Source organism: Stegodyphus dumicola, chromosome 6, assembly GCF_044657685.1.
Source record: "Stegodyphus dumicola isolate Sdum_Otavi_A_Nest chromosome 6, ASM4465768v1".
In the NCBI taxonomy this organism is placed as follows: Eukaryota; Metazoa; Arthropoda; class Arachnida; order Araneae; family Eresidae; genus Stegodyphus; species Stegodyphus dumicola.
Window position 1 is genome coordinate 83,732,462 of NC_140773.1, and position 14,705 is coordinate 83,747,166.

The 14,705-nt window shown below is 34.2% G+C and overlaps 1 protein-coding gene across 2 annotated transcripts in view; it reads right to left on the minus strand.

Moving 5' to 3' along the window:
* The window catches only part of LOC118204554 (uncharacterized), a 325,427-nt gene that overhangs the window by 255,446 nt on the left and 55,276 nt on the right, over window positions 1–14,705 (minus strand). Inside the window, exon 1 of one of the 2 annotated variants that reach the window (XM_085818611.1) lies at window positions 5,890–6,286. The exons of the other annotated variant lie outside the window; for it this stretch is intronic. Coding sequence (XP_085674737.1) covers window positions 5,890–6,129 — 240 coding nt within the window. The 5' untranslated portion in view covers window positions 6,130–6,286. Of the gene's footprint in view, window positions 1–5,889; window positions 6,287–14,705 lie in introns of those variants that run through there. 2 annotated transcript variants of the gene reach the window in all.

The window sequence follows — 14,705 nt, forward strand, 5'->3', positions numbered from 1 at the left end:
GATAAGGATAGTGCTGACAGATCAACTTCCAGTTCATTGCGCGCCCCAAAGTTTCCCTCCCTCCCGCAGAGCAGCGTGAAATTGATAAACAGATTTCGGAATGGTTAGAGAAACAAAGGATATGCCTTTATCCATTTTTTGCACCAATTCCACTTTTTGTTTGATGGACATTGAAACATGCTTTCGCTTTGTAGATCCTTTGGCAGCTCCAGAATCGGAAACTCTTTTTGACATAATCGAAAGTTCAAGCTTACTTTTTATAAAATTGCTCTAACAGTCTGCAAAAAATAATAAGCCGGATCCAATTAGAAGATTAAGGAGCAACGCAATCTGCAACATTAACTGAAATAGATAATTTTAGCCTAGCTTATACCGTCCGTTATACATTAAACACGCATGTGTAAACGTATTGATTCACAGAAAGTTTGTAGCTTTGAGGTCCGGATTATAGATCATTCAGGATTATGGACGTCCGGATTAAAGACTTTGTACTGTAGTATTTATAGCTTTTATTTCATGAAAATCATTAGGGGATAGACAGAGTACCTAGAAACATTTTAAATTCATGGTATGACCGGTTATTCAAAGTGCAACTCACTTCTATAATAGATAGCATCTGTATATAAATTGCACCAGGAAAAATAAAACATACCTAACATATAATGAATAAGTCAAATGATTTACAGCTAAGTTGCCTTCCTGTTAGTAACTGTGCAGAAATCTACGCAATTAATTTAAGACAAAACCATAATAAGATATTTCAAAATCTGATAATCTTAAAATGTAATTTCTCCACATTTCACACATTCTTAACTTTTGCAACGGAGTGCATATGGGATAAGAATAAAGAAAAACTACTAGGTCTGTTTTTTTATTACTCCATTATTCTTCACCTGAATGAAAAATTTCTTAAGTTACTGAAAATTTCCGACTTTTTCCTTCATTTAAAATTTATTTTAATTAAAATCAGTTGAGAACTGTAATAAAGCATATGATAATCAGAAGAAAATACTTGGTTTTTATTACAATGATCTGAAAAAGAATATTCAATACATTATGAAAAATTAACAGATTTTAAACTGCATAGAAACACACCATTCAGAATACAAAGCAAAAACAATAATTATTTATTTATATTTTAAAATAATAACATTAATTAAAAATGCCAAATCTTTGATAATTTACTAAAACCATTTCTTTCTATACAAAAACTATTTTACAACTTTTAAAACAATATAGAGTCTTTCTCTCTTGTTCCACATAAACTAGAGTAGATCCTAAAATGACCTGGAGAATTCTCACACAGGCGTGAAGAAAACTACCGACTCAGAAGAAGGATGAAAAATAACTCTTTATTAATTCAATACAGTTAACAGAAAAATGCACTGTCTTCATGTGTTACAAAGGCACTGTCCAACTTGCGGTGAAACTAAAACGTAGAATATAATTTAAGTCAAACCTTAAAATAAATACTGCTAGACAGACTTCAGTTACGCCTAACAGGTAGGCTCACAAAAACCTAACCGGCATTATGATTAATCCAATATGGCCAAAAGGCTTACTAGCGTAACAGCGAAACAACACCGAAACATGCGCTTGGCTAGTAAAACACGCTCTGAATAAACTCGGAGATTCACCTGTTTAAATAAGCACTTCACTTAACTTTAATTTACATCCTGGCAAGAGAATGTGAGGGGAAGTTGAAAAGTTTACAAAAAAGGCATCAACTTAAAATAAATTTGTTAACCAAAATAAGGAAAACCCTACAACAATACACATAACAATAACAGCTCTTAAATATACCCACATTTTAATATGGGCTTCTAATTACATTAACTTTGGCTGCATCTAGTATTAAACATGTAGGCCAAAGTTCACTTTAGTAGAAACCCCATATCATCAGAATTCAGAAATGCTCAAGGACAGCATACAAATTTTATAACAGCTGCAATGAGATACTTATACTGCTTTAGAATTAGTGAAACAGTGTTTAAATAAAAGTTTATGTTTCAAGCAAATAAAGACTTTGTGTTAATTAATTAATTATTTATAAAATTAATCAAGTAAGAGTACAGGTGGTGCCCAAACTAAAATGTGGTAGATGATAACTCATCACCACATGAATTTGGTGATTGGGTACCCTCTTTTCCAGTTGGAAGGGGGAGAATGAAAGGAATTTTCTAATTCCTTGCCAGATGCTCTCCATGGTGTAATTAGAAGCATGCCCGGTAGGCAATCAAAATGTCAAACTTCAAGTCCCGATCAGGACATTGCTGATTTTGCATGTTCCACACTCCAAAATAAACTAAATGACTCCACAAACTGAATATTTTGGTACTTTTTCGTTTTGCCGGCGCAAAACAAAAAGTCGCCAATAATGGTACAACTGATGCCAAATGGAATATCTTCGCTGGTAACCTTTCATGCCTCATTTTCAAAACAAGTCGCAACCATTTCTTATCAGATTGGTTGTTTCTTTCAATACAGGCATACAATTACATAGAATTTTTACAAGATAGTTAAATTTTATGCCCTAAGACGATTCACGGTAATTAAGTCAATTAGAATGCAATCACACCGCTCACCCGAAAGCAAAAATATAAGAAAGGCAAAATCAAGAGTTAAATTCATCAATTCTAATTAGAATGCACTAGTGAAGTAAAGCACTACGGTTTTACATAATTTCTGAGTAAGCTCTTTATACAAATTGAAATAATTCTTGCATTTAAACTTGTATTTCAAATTAAAATTTAACTTGAAATTAACGCAGATAATTACTGAGAGAATTAGAATTTTGTAGCGTAGTTTATGTGAGATGAGATCACTTGGGGTCACGTGATACGAACTGGCGAATCAGGATGTTGAATCATAAAAGCATAGTAAATTCTTAAATTAGTGTCTTTTTACAAATTTATTATTTATTGGCATTTTACAAAATTTTAAACCATATTAAAATGTTTATGCCTTCAGAATAAAAAATTCTTAGAACTAACATTTGTTAACATTTTTTATGTGTATACTGTATGTTCTCGGCAACAAAGTGCTTGGCAAGATTTGCAGCGGCGAAACGGAAACTTACCAATATTTTTTCAGTCAGTAAGCCAAGTATTTTGTGATTATAATTATCAACTGATGTTAATAAACATAATAGAAAACAAAAGAAAAATTACTAGTCTTTATAATAATGTAAAATACTTATGACATAACTTAAAAACAGAACCAGTAATTTTTTTAATCCATATGGATTTCTATAGAAATGATAAAAATCGACAGTATAACACAAAGGGGCATAGCTAGAGGGGGGCAAGGGGGGCATCTGTCCCCGGGCGCAGAATCCAAGGGGTGCCAAACTGATGTTACAACATTTTAAAATTAAATGTTTTCCATCCTAATGCAAGCAGTAGGGGGCGCAAAATCTTTAGTTGTCCCTGGGCGATGAAAACCCTAGCTACGACTCTGAACACATGTAGTGAAGAAACTACAGTCTAGATATGAAACTGATTTAAAAATGGGGGTCAACTCACCACAGCATATATATATAATTTTGGCTTAAAATCTGAATGAATAAGGAAATTAAATCAATAGTTAAAATTATGTAAGGTACTGATTTATTCTGAATTATCAAAAAATCCATTTCATAAGTGACTTCAGCATACAAATCATTTGTAATTTATTATGTAGATATTTCCAGCACTTCCATTCTTCCTCTTCCGACAGACTTAGACAAATTCAGGCTGTCAAAATTCTTTGGTTATTTACTAATTTTATCCGAGTGACATTCTTTTGGTTATACGTATAAAGAGGAAATGCAAAAACAATATAAAACTAAAGATTAATATTGTAACATAAAAGAAAATATTTTGAAACACTTCATTTAACACCATAAAGTAATTTCACCATGACAGAAAAAAATATCTATGCTTAAGTTTATTTCTTCTTTAGTCTTTTTTTTTTAGTCCTTCTGGGCAACTATTAATTTCGTTTTGGCATTTTGTAATGATTCACTATAAATGTCAGTTCATTTTTCAAATTGCTGCCACCAAATATTAGAGCCCTGCATTATATTTGAAGAAATTAAATAATAAAGAACCTGCATGAATCTATGTATGTTTCTCGCACTGTAAAAAACAACGGTTCCTAGAGCCATGAGATTTTGAATAATGTTCGTTTCCACCCGAATATGGACATCTGGAAGCTCAAATTTTGAATTTGTTTTATTATCTATTTCATATTTTGTAAAATTTTAATGAATTTTTCATTAACAAACTCTATGATTTCCCAGTGAGCAATGGCAACACTGTACGGGGGAAAAAACATTTTTATCTCCAGCACGAGACTGTGTATCGGAAATTCTAAACAGATGCTCATTTTAAAATTATTTTGCAATATTGCAATTGAACTGAATTTTATGGTTTAAGCGTGAAGAACATGATATTTAATACATAAAAATAACGCACAAAATGTTAAAAAAATGCCCCTTTGGCCATAACGTAATATTATTCTTTTCTTCTTTATATATATATATATATATATATATATTCTTTTTCTTATTTACAGCTATTTTATGAAAAAAGTGTTATTTTACCAAATTTGCCACCCAAACAAAAGTCAGCAGTTTTAACAAATCAATCTTAATCAATGATGTTAAACCTGATAGAATTAGATGAATTTACTATACAATTAGAGATATGTAAAAGCATGTTTTAAATATCGATAAAAACTTAGAATAATCAGCAAATCAGTATCAAAATACAATTTTTTTTTTTTTTTTTTATAAATTTCTAAGTATCAAAAGAATTTTATACCTGAAGGCTAATCAGGTTGGTTGGTTACATGTGTTGTTTATGGGTGATTAAGTTTAGGAGGCTAACATAACACCCCTAGAAAGCCCTCTATGAAGGTCTTTCTCTTTAGTAGACAGTTAGTAAGCATTTTACATACGTCAAGAATCTGCAGTAATTGTTGTAGATCCCACGGGATTCTATTTGCCCATATTGAGTTAAATGTTCTCACTGTATTCATCAAGAACTTTCAGCAGACATATTACACAGTAACAATTTATCTTTATTTCGGGACTTCATATATGCATGCTACTCCTCACTCCTTATCACCACAAATCCATCAAGTTGAAGCACTAAAACTTTTTTATAAGATCATAAATTATAATTCTTCCATTATTTTGGGAAGAGTTTATTTTGATTTTAATACACATCATTTTCTTCTTTTTCCTCTTTATTTCCACAATTAGAATAAAATTTAAATTTAAAAGGTTTAAAGGTCATTTCATTTAAACTGCAGAATCAGTGATTTAAATTATTTCAGCGTTCAGCATATAAAGTGCGAATCATGTTGCAAAGCAAATAATATTTTGCAAAACAATGGACTTCAACAGCAAAATATCTAAAAGTAAAAATTCTTTGATGCTTTTAAATTACTTAGCAATGAAAATTCTAGTATGAATACATAATGAATATGATATGAAATTAATTACTCAGACTTTAGTTAATAAGAATTTCAACTTATTTTCAAATAATCAATATTTTAATAAATGCTGACTATGACGTGAAAGAGTGTTGCATAAAAATCTGTTTGGCTTTTGCAAATATTAAAATTGTTAAATTAAAGCTCAGCTCACAAGTCTGTTTCTTTAGTTTTCATCTTATTTCGCTATAACTTAGTTACAAAGTGTAAATTGTAGCTCTGACAGAAAGCAATATGGGAACTATAACCTGATATATGATAAAAGAAATCGCTTCCAGTTCGAAGTTCTCAAATCTAAATTCTAAATAATTAGAATTCTGAGTACATGGGCAAGATAAAAGGCAATTTATATAAAATCTAATTTTAGTAATATTAATATAATATCAGAATAATTTTATAAATATTCACTTTAGCTTTATCCAGCTGTTCATGACTGCCTTCCAACACTGTAAGCGTAAACTGAGAGCACTCAGAACTCAATTTTCCTGCTGTCATAATATTCGCTTGACCAGGTGGGTGCTGCTCCTGGAAAATCGCGTCCGGAGACGGATCCACGGAAACTCCAAAGAGAAGCCGGATTCGAGAAAATACAACTCGGACATTTTCGCATTTGGTCCTCGGCAAGGACAAAGTTATACTCTCACACATCCCTGACAACTGTTCCAGCTTTTCAGGATCTCGGCTTCACACGAACAACTATCATAAACTGATATTTTCCAGTACTTTGGAGAGGATTCAACACTCGCCACACCGCCATTACGGAGGTAGGCGAACGTTAAGCAACGATCTGCTATCGAGGTTGCTATCTTAAGGAAGGAGGAGAGATAGGGTAGGAGCTGTTTATAATATGTTGGCGAAAATTAAATAGGTATATGCTTCTTTAAAATATCTGTTTGACGTATCCGGATCAATAAATAAAGTTATTTTTGTGCTCAATAGGTTCAAAAACTCCAAAATTAACTCACAAATAAAAACTTTGATCCAAAAATAAAAATATTTTTTTCGGCCGAAGGATGTCGGATAAATACGTGAAAATGAACTTTCGTTTGAAATGACTGTCAGATTAGAACTTCATAATGTATTGACCAAAAAAATAACATAAATAAAGAAAATAAAAGCTATACTTCTGGGAACTATGACTAGTTTCTCAAGCATTTTTAAATTTCATTACATTCAATAAAAATGCGAAGAGAAGAAAGGGACACGCATTTAATGTTCTTCTATTCTGCATCTTTGAAGACCAAAGACCCAAGGAGAAAGATCATTGAAAGTCCCTGTCGAATGTCATGGTAGTTTAACAAGAATGTTGAATTTATTTAGGTTTTAAAAATAGAGGCACCTAAATAAAGTCCTCTTTTTCACATTGCAGCCTAAAATAACGTATAACTTCATATTTGTAAAGAACACTTAGATTTGAATTCTATTTTAGTGTTTAATAATTAACAAGACTTTATTACATTTACCTTCCTTCGTACTATGGAGCTTTCGTTTAATGTTAAAGACAATGCTATAGCGTACAACGAATAGCTGTCTTTGCAGAAAGCTACAGCGTCGCAGACAGCTATAGCGTATACCAAAAATTGTTGAGTACGTATGGGTTCGTTATGAATTGAATGCACAAGTCCGATGAAAAGTGAACAAAATTTATTATTATCACAACAAATAAAACGAAATGCTTAAATTTCCTCCCTAAGATATTCGTAGTATTACAGTATCTCACAGTAGTTACCTTGTAATATTCGTCACGTGCTGCACTGTAAGGCGAATAAAACAATTTAATTTATAATTCTATTATCATTAGCTATTTAAATACCAAATCCGTAACACTGCTCCCTTCCCCTAGGATTGCACGTTTCGGGCAGTACAATCCCTGGACAAGAAGCCAAACTTACAACTAAGGCATAAATGCAATAATAAACATCACATTACAATGTCAAACAACATGAACAATAAATGCAATAACTAACTTAAACAAATCAAATGATATCAAATACTAAATACAAATCCAATACTAAATACAAGTCAAATCAAATATACATTTAGAAACAAAAAGGACCATGGTCTTACACTATTTAAAGTTATCTACACTACGTACTATGACCACAGTAATGAGCTAACCTGTCGTAATGAACGACTTTAGGTTTAGAGTTCGAAGACTTACGGATTCGAACTACGACGTCATTCAGCCTGTTTAGGACTGTGTACGGACTATCCCAAGGTGACTGTAATTTAGGACTGAGTCCTTTCCGTCGAGTTGAAACCACAGTTGATTCCGGCAACACTCTTTCAACTATCATTCTCTCCAAACTAACCTTTGATTTATTCTCAAACTCTCTAAAAAACATAAAAACATCTGTTCGTTCCTCTTTATATGCCACCAATTATCCAGTACCGTTCAAAGGCTTTCCTCTTCAATACTTCCTTTTTCCAAACTTATTCTCGTCCACTTCAACTATCACTCCTTTACCACCAATCGGAACACTATCATTTATCACAGTCGCAAGATATCTTTGCAAAAAATAAACTAATCAACAACAGCATGATACTCATGCATTTTCACTTTTTGAATCACAGATTCATTTCCCATTTTCATAAAGCAACAACTCGTAATTTTCAAAATGTCACATATACTCAAATGGCTATGACTAAACCATGAACTTTTTCTTATACTCCTACAAACATCATGCGGATGCCCTTTTCCTTGCTTTCTACATCGTCATTCAAACCCAATCGTTCTTCCCTTTCTCTCACACAAACGCATATTATCACCACATTTCGGACAAACAAAAAAAAATAGCAGAAAAAAGCAGCTTTCATACATCATTCCATCGAGAAAATAGCGCTCTAATATTTGCTATTGGAATTTATTGCGTACTTTTTATGTGTTATTATTTCAGGTTACTTCCTTGCTCAAATTATTAACGCTGCTAGGAATTTGCACTTTGAAGTAATGTGCTCTTTTTTTTTTTTTTTTTCGTCTTTTGGCACCATGACTGAGCAACTGCTTGCCGTTCTAGCTTCCATGACTTCAGATCTAGAAGCCAGAAGAGATGATATCAGTGACTCCCAAAAGGAAGAACCAGAGTTTCTATATGCAATCCGAAACGCCATTAACGGCCTTCCCCTTAAGCGACGAAATCGAATGAAAGCTAATGAAGAACCACAAAATCCTGCTGCTCCTAAACAACATGGAGATTTCAATTCCTGTTCCCAATATTAAGACTAATGCACGTCGTGCAAGTAGTCTAGCGAGATCCGACGAAAATATTAGAAAGTATAAAGCGATCGATGCGATTTCTGACTCTGATGGAGCTCCTCGCGGTGATGTTGCACGCCTCCCACGCAAACCAATGGATAGCCTGCACCGTGGCAAATTTCTGATTCGCTACCCAGCAAGCCCGATGATCCGCCTGTCTCCCCGCAACCTACGCAAGCTATGTCTCTTGTCCTACAGATGACGTATTTCCAACCGAAAACAATCAACCTCGTGCCAATGGACGTAAGCCTCCTCCGATAATGTTGAAAGATTCACATTATGAGTGGAACCAACTTAAAGCCTTGCTAAACAAACATAATTTTTCCTTTCATGGCAGCACATAAGAGGAGGAATTAAAATTCAAGTTCATTTACCCACAATCTGTCGACAGATGACTAAGGTCTTAACTAATGAGAGTATCCTGTACCACTGCTTCGAACTTCCTGAAAATAGATTTGTGAAAGCTGTGATCAGAGGTCTCCCTGCTTATACGAATACCGAAGAAATTGATCGAGAAATGAAAGGTTTTGATGTAATACGAGTAAATCAGCTTACACGGCGTAGAAACGGCGAAGTAATTAAACTTTCGTTATTCCTGGTGACCCTTAATAGAAAGGATTACAGCAGCGAGATTTACAATCTGCACTTTGCGTTAGGATTGAAGATTCTGGTAGAGCGATGTAAGGGACGCACGGGACCCTTGCGGGGTTATCGCTGTTAAGGGCTCCACCACGCGCCGTTCCATTGCCACTACGAATCCGGATGTGTCAAATGTGGTGATGCATATCAGTCCTAACAGTTTGAAAAGGATAAATCCGGAAAAGGATAAATCCGAACCTCCAAGATGTGCAAACTGCTTACAAACAGGGTACATAGCGAATTGCAGAGGTTGTGAAAAATTTCCTAAACCCAGGGCTACTTCGTAGCCCAAAATCTACACTGACCGATTTGTTACTAACAAATCATTCGCACAAGCCCTGATTGGTGGTCTAGCACCTGAAGCCCTAACAGAAGCTAAGTTCGTTTTATTTGAGCTCAAAATGTTCTTTTTCAGTGATTAAAGAAGCTGGCCTCTCTGTTTTATTTAAGCAATCATCACAAGACAACAAATCCGGATCTCAAGATACAACGCTCCCTGATCCATCCCATGGATAACTACGTCCGCAAGTGTTCAATAGCACTCTTCACAGTATGGAATGCCTGCGCGCTTCCTTCTCGTTTGCACAAACTGCAGCGCTTTCTTTCAGAAAATGACATAGATATCGGATTTATTACTAAAACGCACGCACAGCCTTGCCATTGTCTTTGCATTGCTAATTATCGTGCATATCGCTGTGATAAACTTAGTCATCGCGGCGGAGGTGTTATGATTTATGTACATAAAAACTTTCCTTCCGGCCTTAGCAGTGTAAATAGAGCTAATAATTGTGAACCAGTCACAATATGTGTCATGTTACCGTCATATAAAAATGTCTATTTTAGTGCATTATATAACCCCCAACAAAACAGACTAAATGACAGTATTTTAAATTCTCTCCTTCCTCCAGATCTTCCGGTCACTGCTGCAGGAGACTTAAATGCTAAGCATGTTGAAGGGAACTGTCAGTGAACTAATTCTAACGGAAATATCTTACATAACTACATTACCAATCATCCTGTAGTTATTCACGCTCCTTCCGAGTGTACTGATCGACCAAAAAGTGTAGAACATTCAGACATACTTGATATCGTCTTATTTACAACGACTGTTCTCACGCTATTTAATGTGAAACATAACATGAGTTCAGACCATCTGCCTGTGATTGTAACTCTTGGTATATTCAAACTGGATACCCCTGTGAATAAAACAATCACGGACTAGCTTTCATTTGAAAATCTTCTCAAAAATAACGTACCAAATTTACATAACTTAAGAACAGTACCGGGAATTGATGCTGCAGTTGATTTGCTCACTAACACTATTGAAAATGCTATTACGGAGGCCATTCATGTCATTACAAATCATGATAAAATCTATTGTCTCCCTGCAAATATTCGGCTATTCATTAGGCAGCGTAACAAAATCAGAAAACTTTATTATCTTACATTGGACCCAGCCTTAAATCGTGACATTAACCAACTAAACAGGAATATTAAGAATCTCATCAAAGAACATAAAAAAGAATTGTGGCAAGATAAGATACTAAATGATTCTAAATCTGGATCCAAAAGATAGTTCATTTTAGACTCTAAATTAAGAATTTAAATGCCACATTTACTAGCAGTCGCCTTGTCCACTATAATAACTGTGTTGGAATTTCTAATCAAGATAAGACTAACATTTTCCCTGATCATATAGAATTCCAATTTTGTAGTGGCCCAGTTAGTGCATGAGAAATAATTATTTTTTATTTCATATATTTGTTCATATATTTAATTATTTTATAAAATTAACTTTAATATTTTGTTAATATTCATATTTATATTTCAATTTCTTTATGCTGAATGGCAACTAGTTCTAGTTCTGATTCATGATTGCTAGGTTTTGGTTTCAAAACGTTGCTCGTAGCGTCGTATTTCGATAGCTGGAAAATAAAATGCAATAAAATGCAAGGATGGAAAATAAAATGCAATAACTTAGCTATTTGTTTATAATTCATGCTGTTACTAGTCATAAATTAATTTTAAACATTAGTAGCCAAGGCTACATTGTGGTGACCCTGATTAATTTTCGAAATGTCAACAAATGACTCTTCTGAAACTGCTATGAAAGATAAGATGCAGTCACCGGAGCTTCATAAGGTGAGTGTAAAAATACCTCATTTTTGGACTGATAAACCGGAAATATGGTTTTTTCAAGTTGAAGCTCAGTTCAAAATTAGTAATATCGTTTCAGAAGAAACGAAATTTAATTATTTAGTTTCACAGCTTGAACCTAAGTTCATCGAAAATATTTGGGACATTGTAACGAACGATAGTGCCACAAAATATTCGGATGCTAAAATTAGGTTATTACATTTATTCAAAGAAAGTGAAAATGTACGGATTAAACATTTGATTACTGGTATCGAACTTGGAGACATGAAACCAAGCCAACTTTTGCAGAAGTTGAGATCAGTTGCTACTACAGATGTGTCTGAAAATCTAATCAAAACTTTATGGCTGGAGAAGCTACCTGACTCCATAAAAAATATATTATTAGTTAGTGATGAAGATGTAACCAAGTTAGCGTCTATGGCAGATAAAATAAGTGATATGAATCGGAAACCAGAAGTATTTAGTACTAATGCTCCTTCCGTTCCCGCAAATGATTTGTTGCAAAGAATTACCTTTCTTGAACAAAAAATTGATCAAATAACCATTCGCTCAAGACGCAGGGACTCGGATTTACGTAATTCACGTTCACGATCTCGAAGCCGATCTCGTAAACGATATGACCCTACTGGCAAATTTTGTTTTTATCACTTTAGTTTTGGAGCAAAATGCATTCCAGAGAAATGCAAGCCTCCGTGTGCTTGGGTAAAAAATGATTTCAAAAACCAGGAAAACTCGAATCTGCAGTAGGTTCAGCGGCAAACGCTGCTGCAGAAAATATGAAGGATTGTCGCAAATTTCGTTTATTCGTTCGTGACCGAAGATCAAATTTGCACTTTCTTATTGACAGCGGAGCTGACGTAAGCATAATTCCTGCTACTTCACAGAATAAATGTAAAACTGAATATAAACTGTATGCAGCTAATGGCACAAATATTTCCACTTATGGCATAAAAACGCTAACTCTTGATTTGGGATTACGTCGTGATTTTCAGTTTCCATTCATAATTGCTGATGTCACAAAAGGTATTTTAGGAGCTGACTTTCTTCACAAATATAAATTGCTTATCGATATAAATAAGAAAAAATTAATTGATGGCGTAACACAGCTTTGTGTCCAGTGTGATGTCGCTGCTATTTCCAGTGATTACTCAGTAACCACATTAAATAAATCCATAAAAATTTTCGATTTACTGTCGAAATATCCCGAAATTTCTAAACCTAACCTTTTTCCTACACAAATTAAACATGGTGTTACACATTTTATTACGACTGATGGTCAACCCGTTTATTCAAAGGCACGACAGCTCGATCCAAACCGCTTAGCTATAGCTAAAGAGGAATTTAAATTTATGCTTGACAATGGAATAATTCGTCCATCAAACTCCCAGTGGTCAAGCCCCTTGCACCTTGTTACGAAAAAGGATGGTTCATATCGTCCTTGCGGAGACTACCGACGATTGAATGCGCAGACGATACCTGATCGATACCCAATTCCTCGCATTGAAGATTTTCATCATATTTTAAGAGGTACAAATATTTTTTCTAAAATTGATTTATTCAAAGCTTATTTTCAAATTCCCATTGCAGAAGAAGACAAATGTAAAACGGCTATCATCACTCCTTTCGGTTTATACGAATTTAATGTAATGAGTTTCGGTTTAAAAAATGCTCCTGCAACGTTCCAAAGATTTATTCATGAAGTCTTTAGAGGATTAGAATTCGTTTTTCCCTATTTAGACGATATACTCATTGCATCCAGTACCCATGAAGAACATGAAAAACACCTTAAATTAGTTTTGGAAAAATTACATACATTTGGGTTAAGAATTAATGTTTCAAAATCTGTGTTTGCTGTTCCACAAATCGAGTTTCTAGGCTACCTAATTACACCTAAGGGTTCCCGTCCTTTGCCAGAAAGAGTTCAAGCTATTACTAACTACAAACGACCAGAAACAATTCATGAACTTAGAACTTTTCTTGGAATACTTAACTTTTATCGTCGTTATATAAAGGATGCAGCGAAGAATCAAGCATTGTTACATGCGTATCTCAAGGGAGCTAAAAAAAGGGACAAACGTAAAATCGAATGGACTGAAGAAGCTGAAAAACAGTTTGAAACGTGCAAGAATGACCTGGTGAACACGGCACTGTTGTCTTTTCCCAATTCTGAATTACCTCTGGCGTTATTTACAGATGCTTCAGATATGGCGATTGGCTCAGTGTTGCAACAATATGAAAACTCCTCGTGGAAGCCAATAGCATTTTTTTCTAAAAAAATAAGTGATACTCAGCAAAAATATAGCACCTATGATAGAGAACTATTAAGCATATATCTTTCAGTTAGACACTTTAAGCATTATCTAGAAGGAAGAGTATTTACAATTTATACAGATCACAAGCCCTTAATATTCGCCTTTCGTCAAAAACTTGACAAAGCAACACCTAGACAGGCTCGCCAACTTCAATACATCTCCGAGTTTTCGACTGATATCAAATATGTAAAAGGTGAGAATAATATTGTGGCGGATACATTATCTAGAGTTAATGAAATTTCATCGATAGATTATGATAAAATAGCTGATGAACAAACTCAAGATGAAGAACTGAAGAGTTTGCAAACCACTACTTCCTTGAATTTCAAGCAATGTTCTCTACCTTCGGGGAAATATTTGTGGTGTGATACATCAACTAAACATATTCGGCCATATATTCCTCAGGCTTTCAGACAACACGTCTTTCAACGAATTCATGGTTTATCACATCCAGGAATAAAATCGACTATGAAATTAATGACATCAAAATTCATTTGGCCTAACATAAAAAAAAGATGTACAGTTGTGGACAAGAACCTGCATTCCTTGCCAAAAAGCTAAAATCAGTCAGCACACCAAAACAAAATTAGGTGAGTTTGAAGTACCACCAGGAAGATTTTCTGTCATCCATATCGATCTCATAGGACCACTTCCACCATCTAAAGGGAATATTTATTGTCTTACTTGCATAGATATATTTTCGAGTTGGATGGAAGCAATTCCTTTAGAAAATATTTCCGCTGAGAACGTCGCAAGAGCCTTTTATAGCAACTGGATTGCGCGTTTCGGAACGCCAAGTAAACTCATTAGTGATCGTGGATCCCAATTTAAAAGTGATACATTACGAGCTTTGTCCAAAA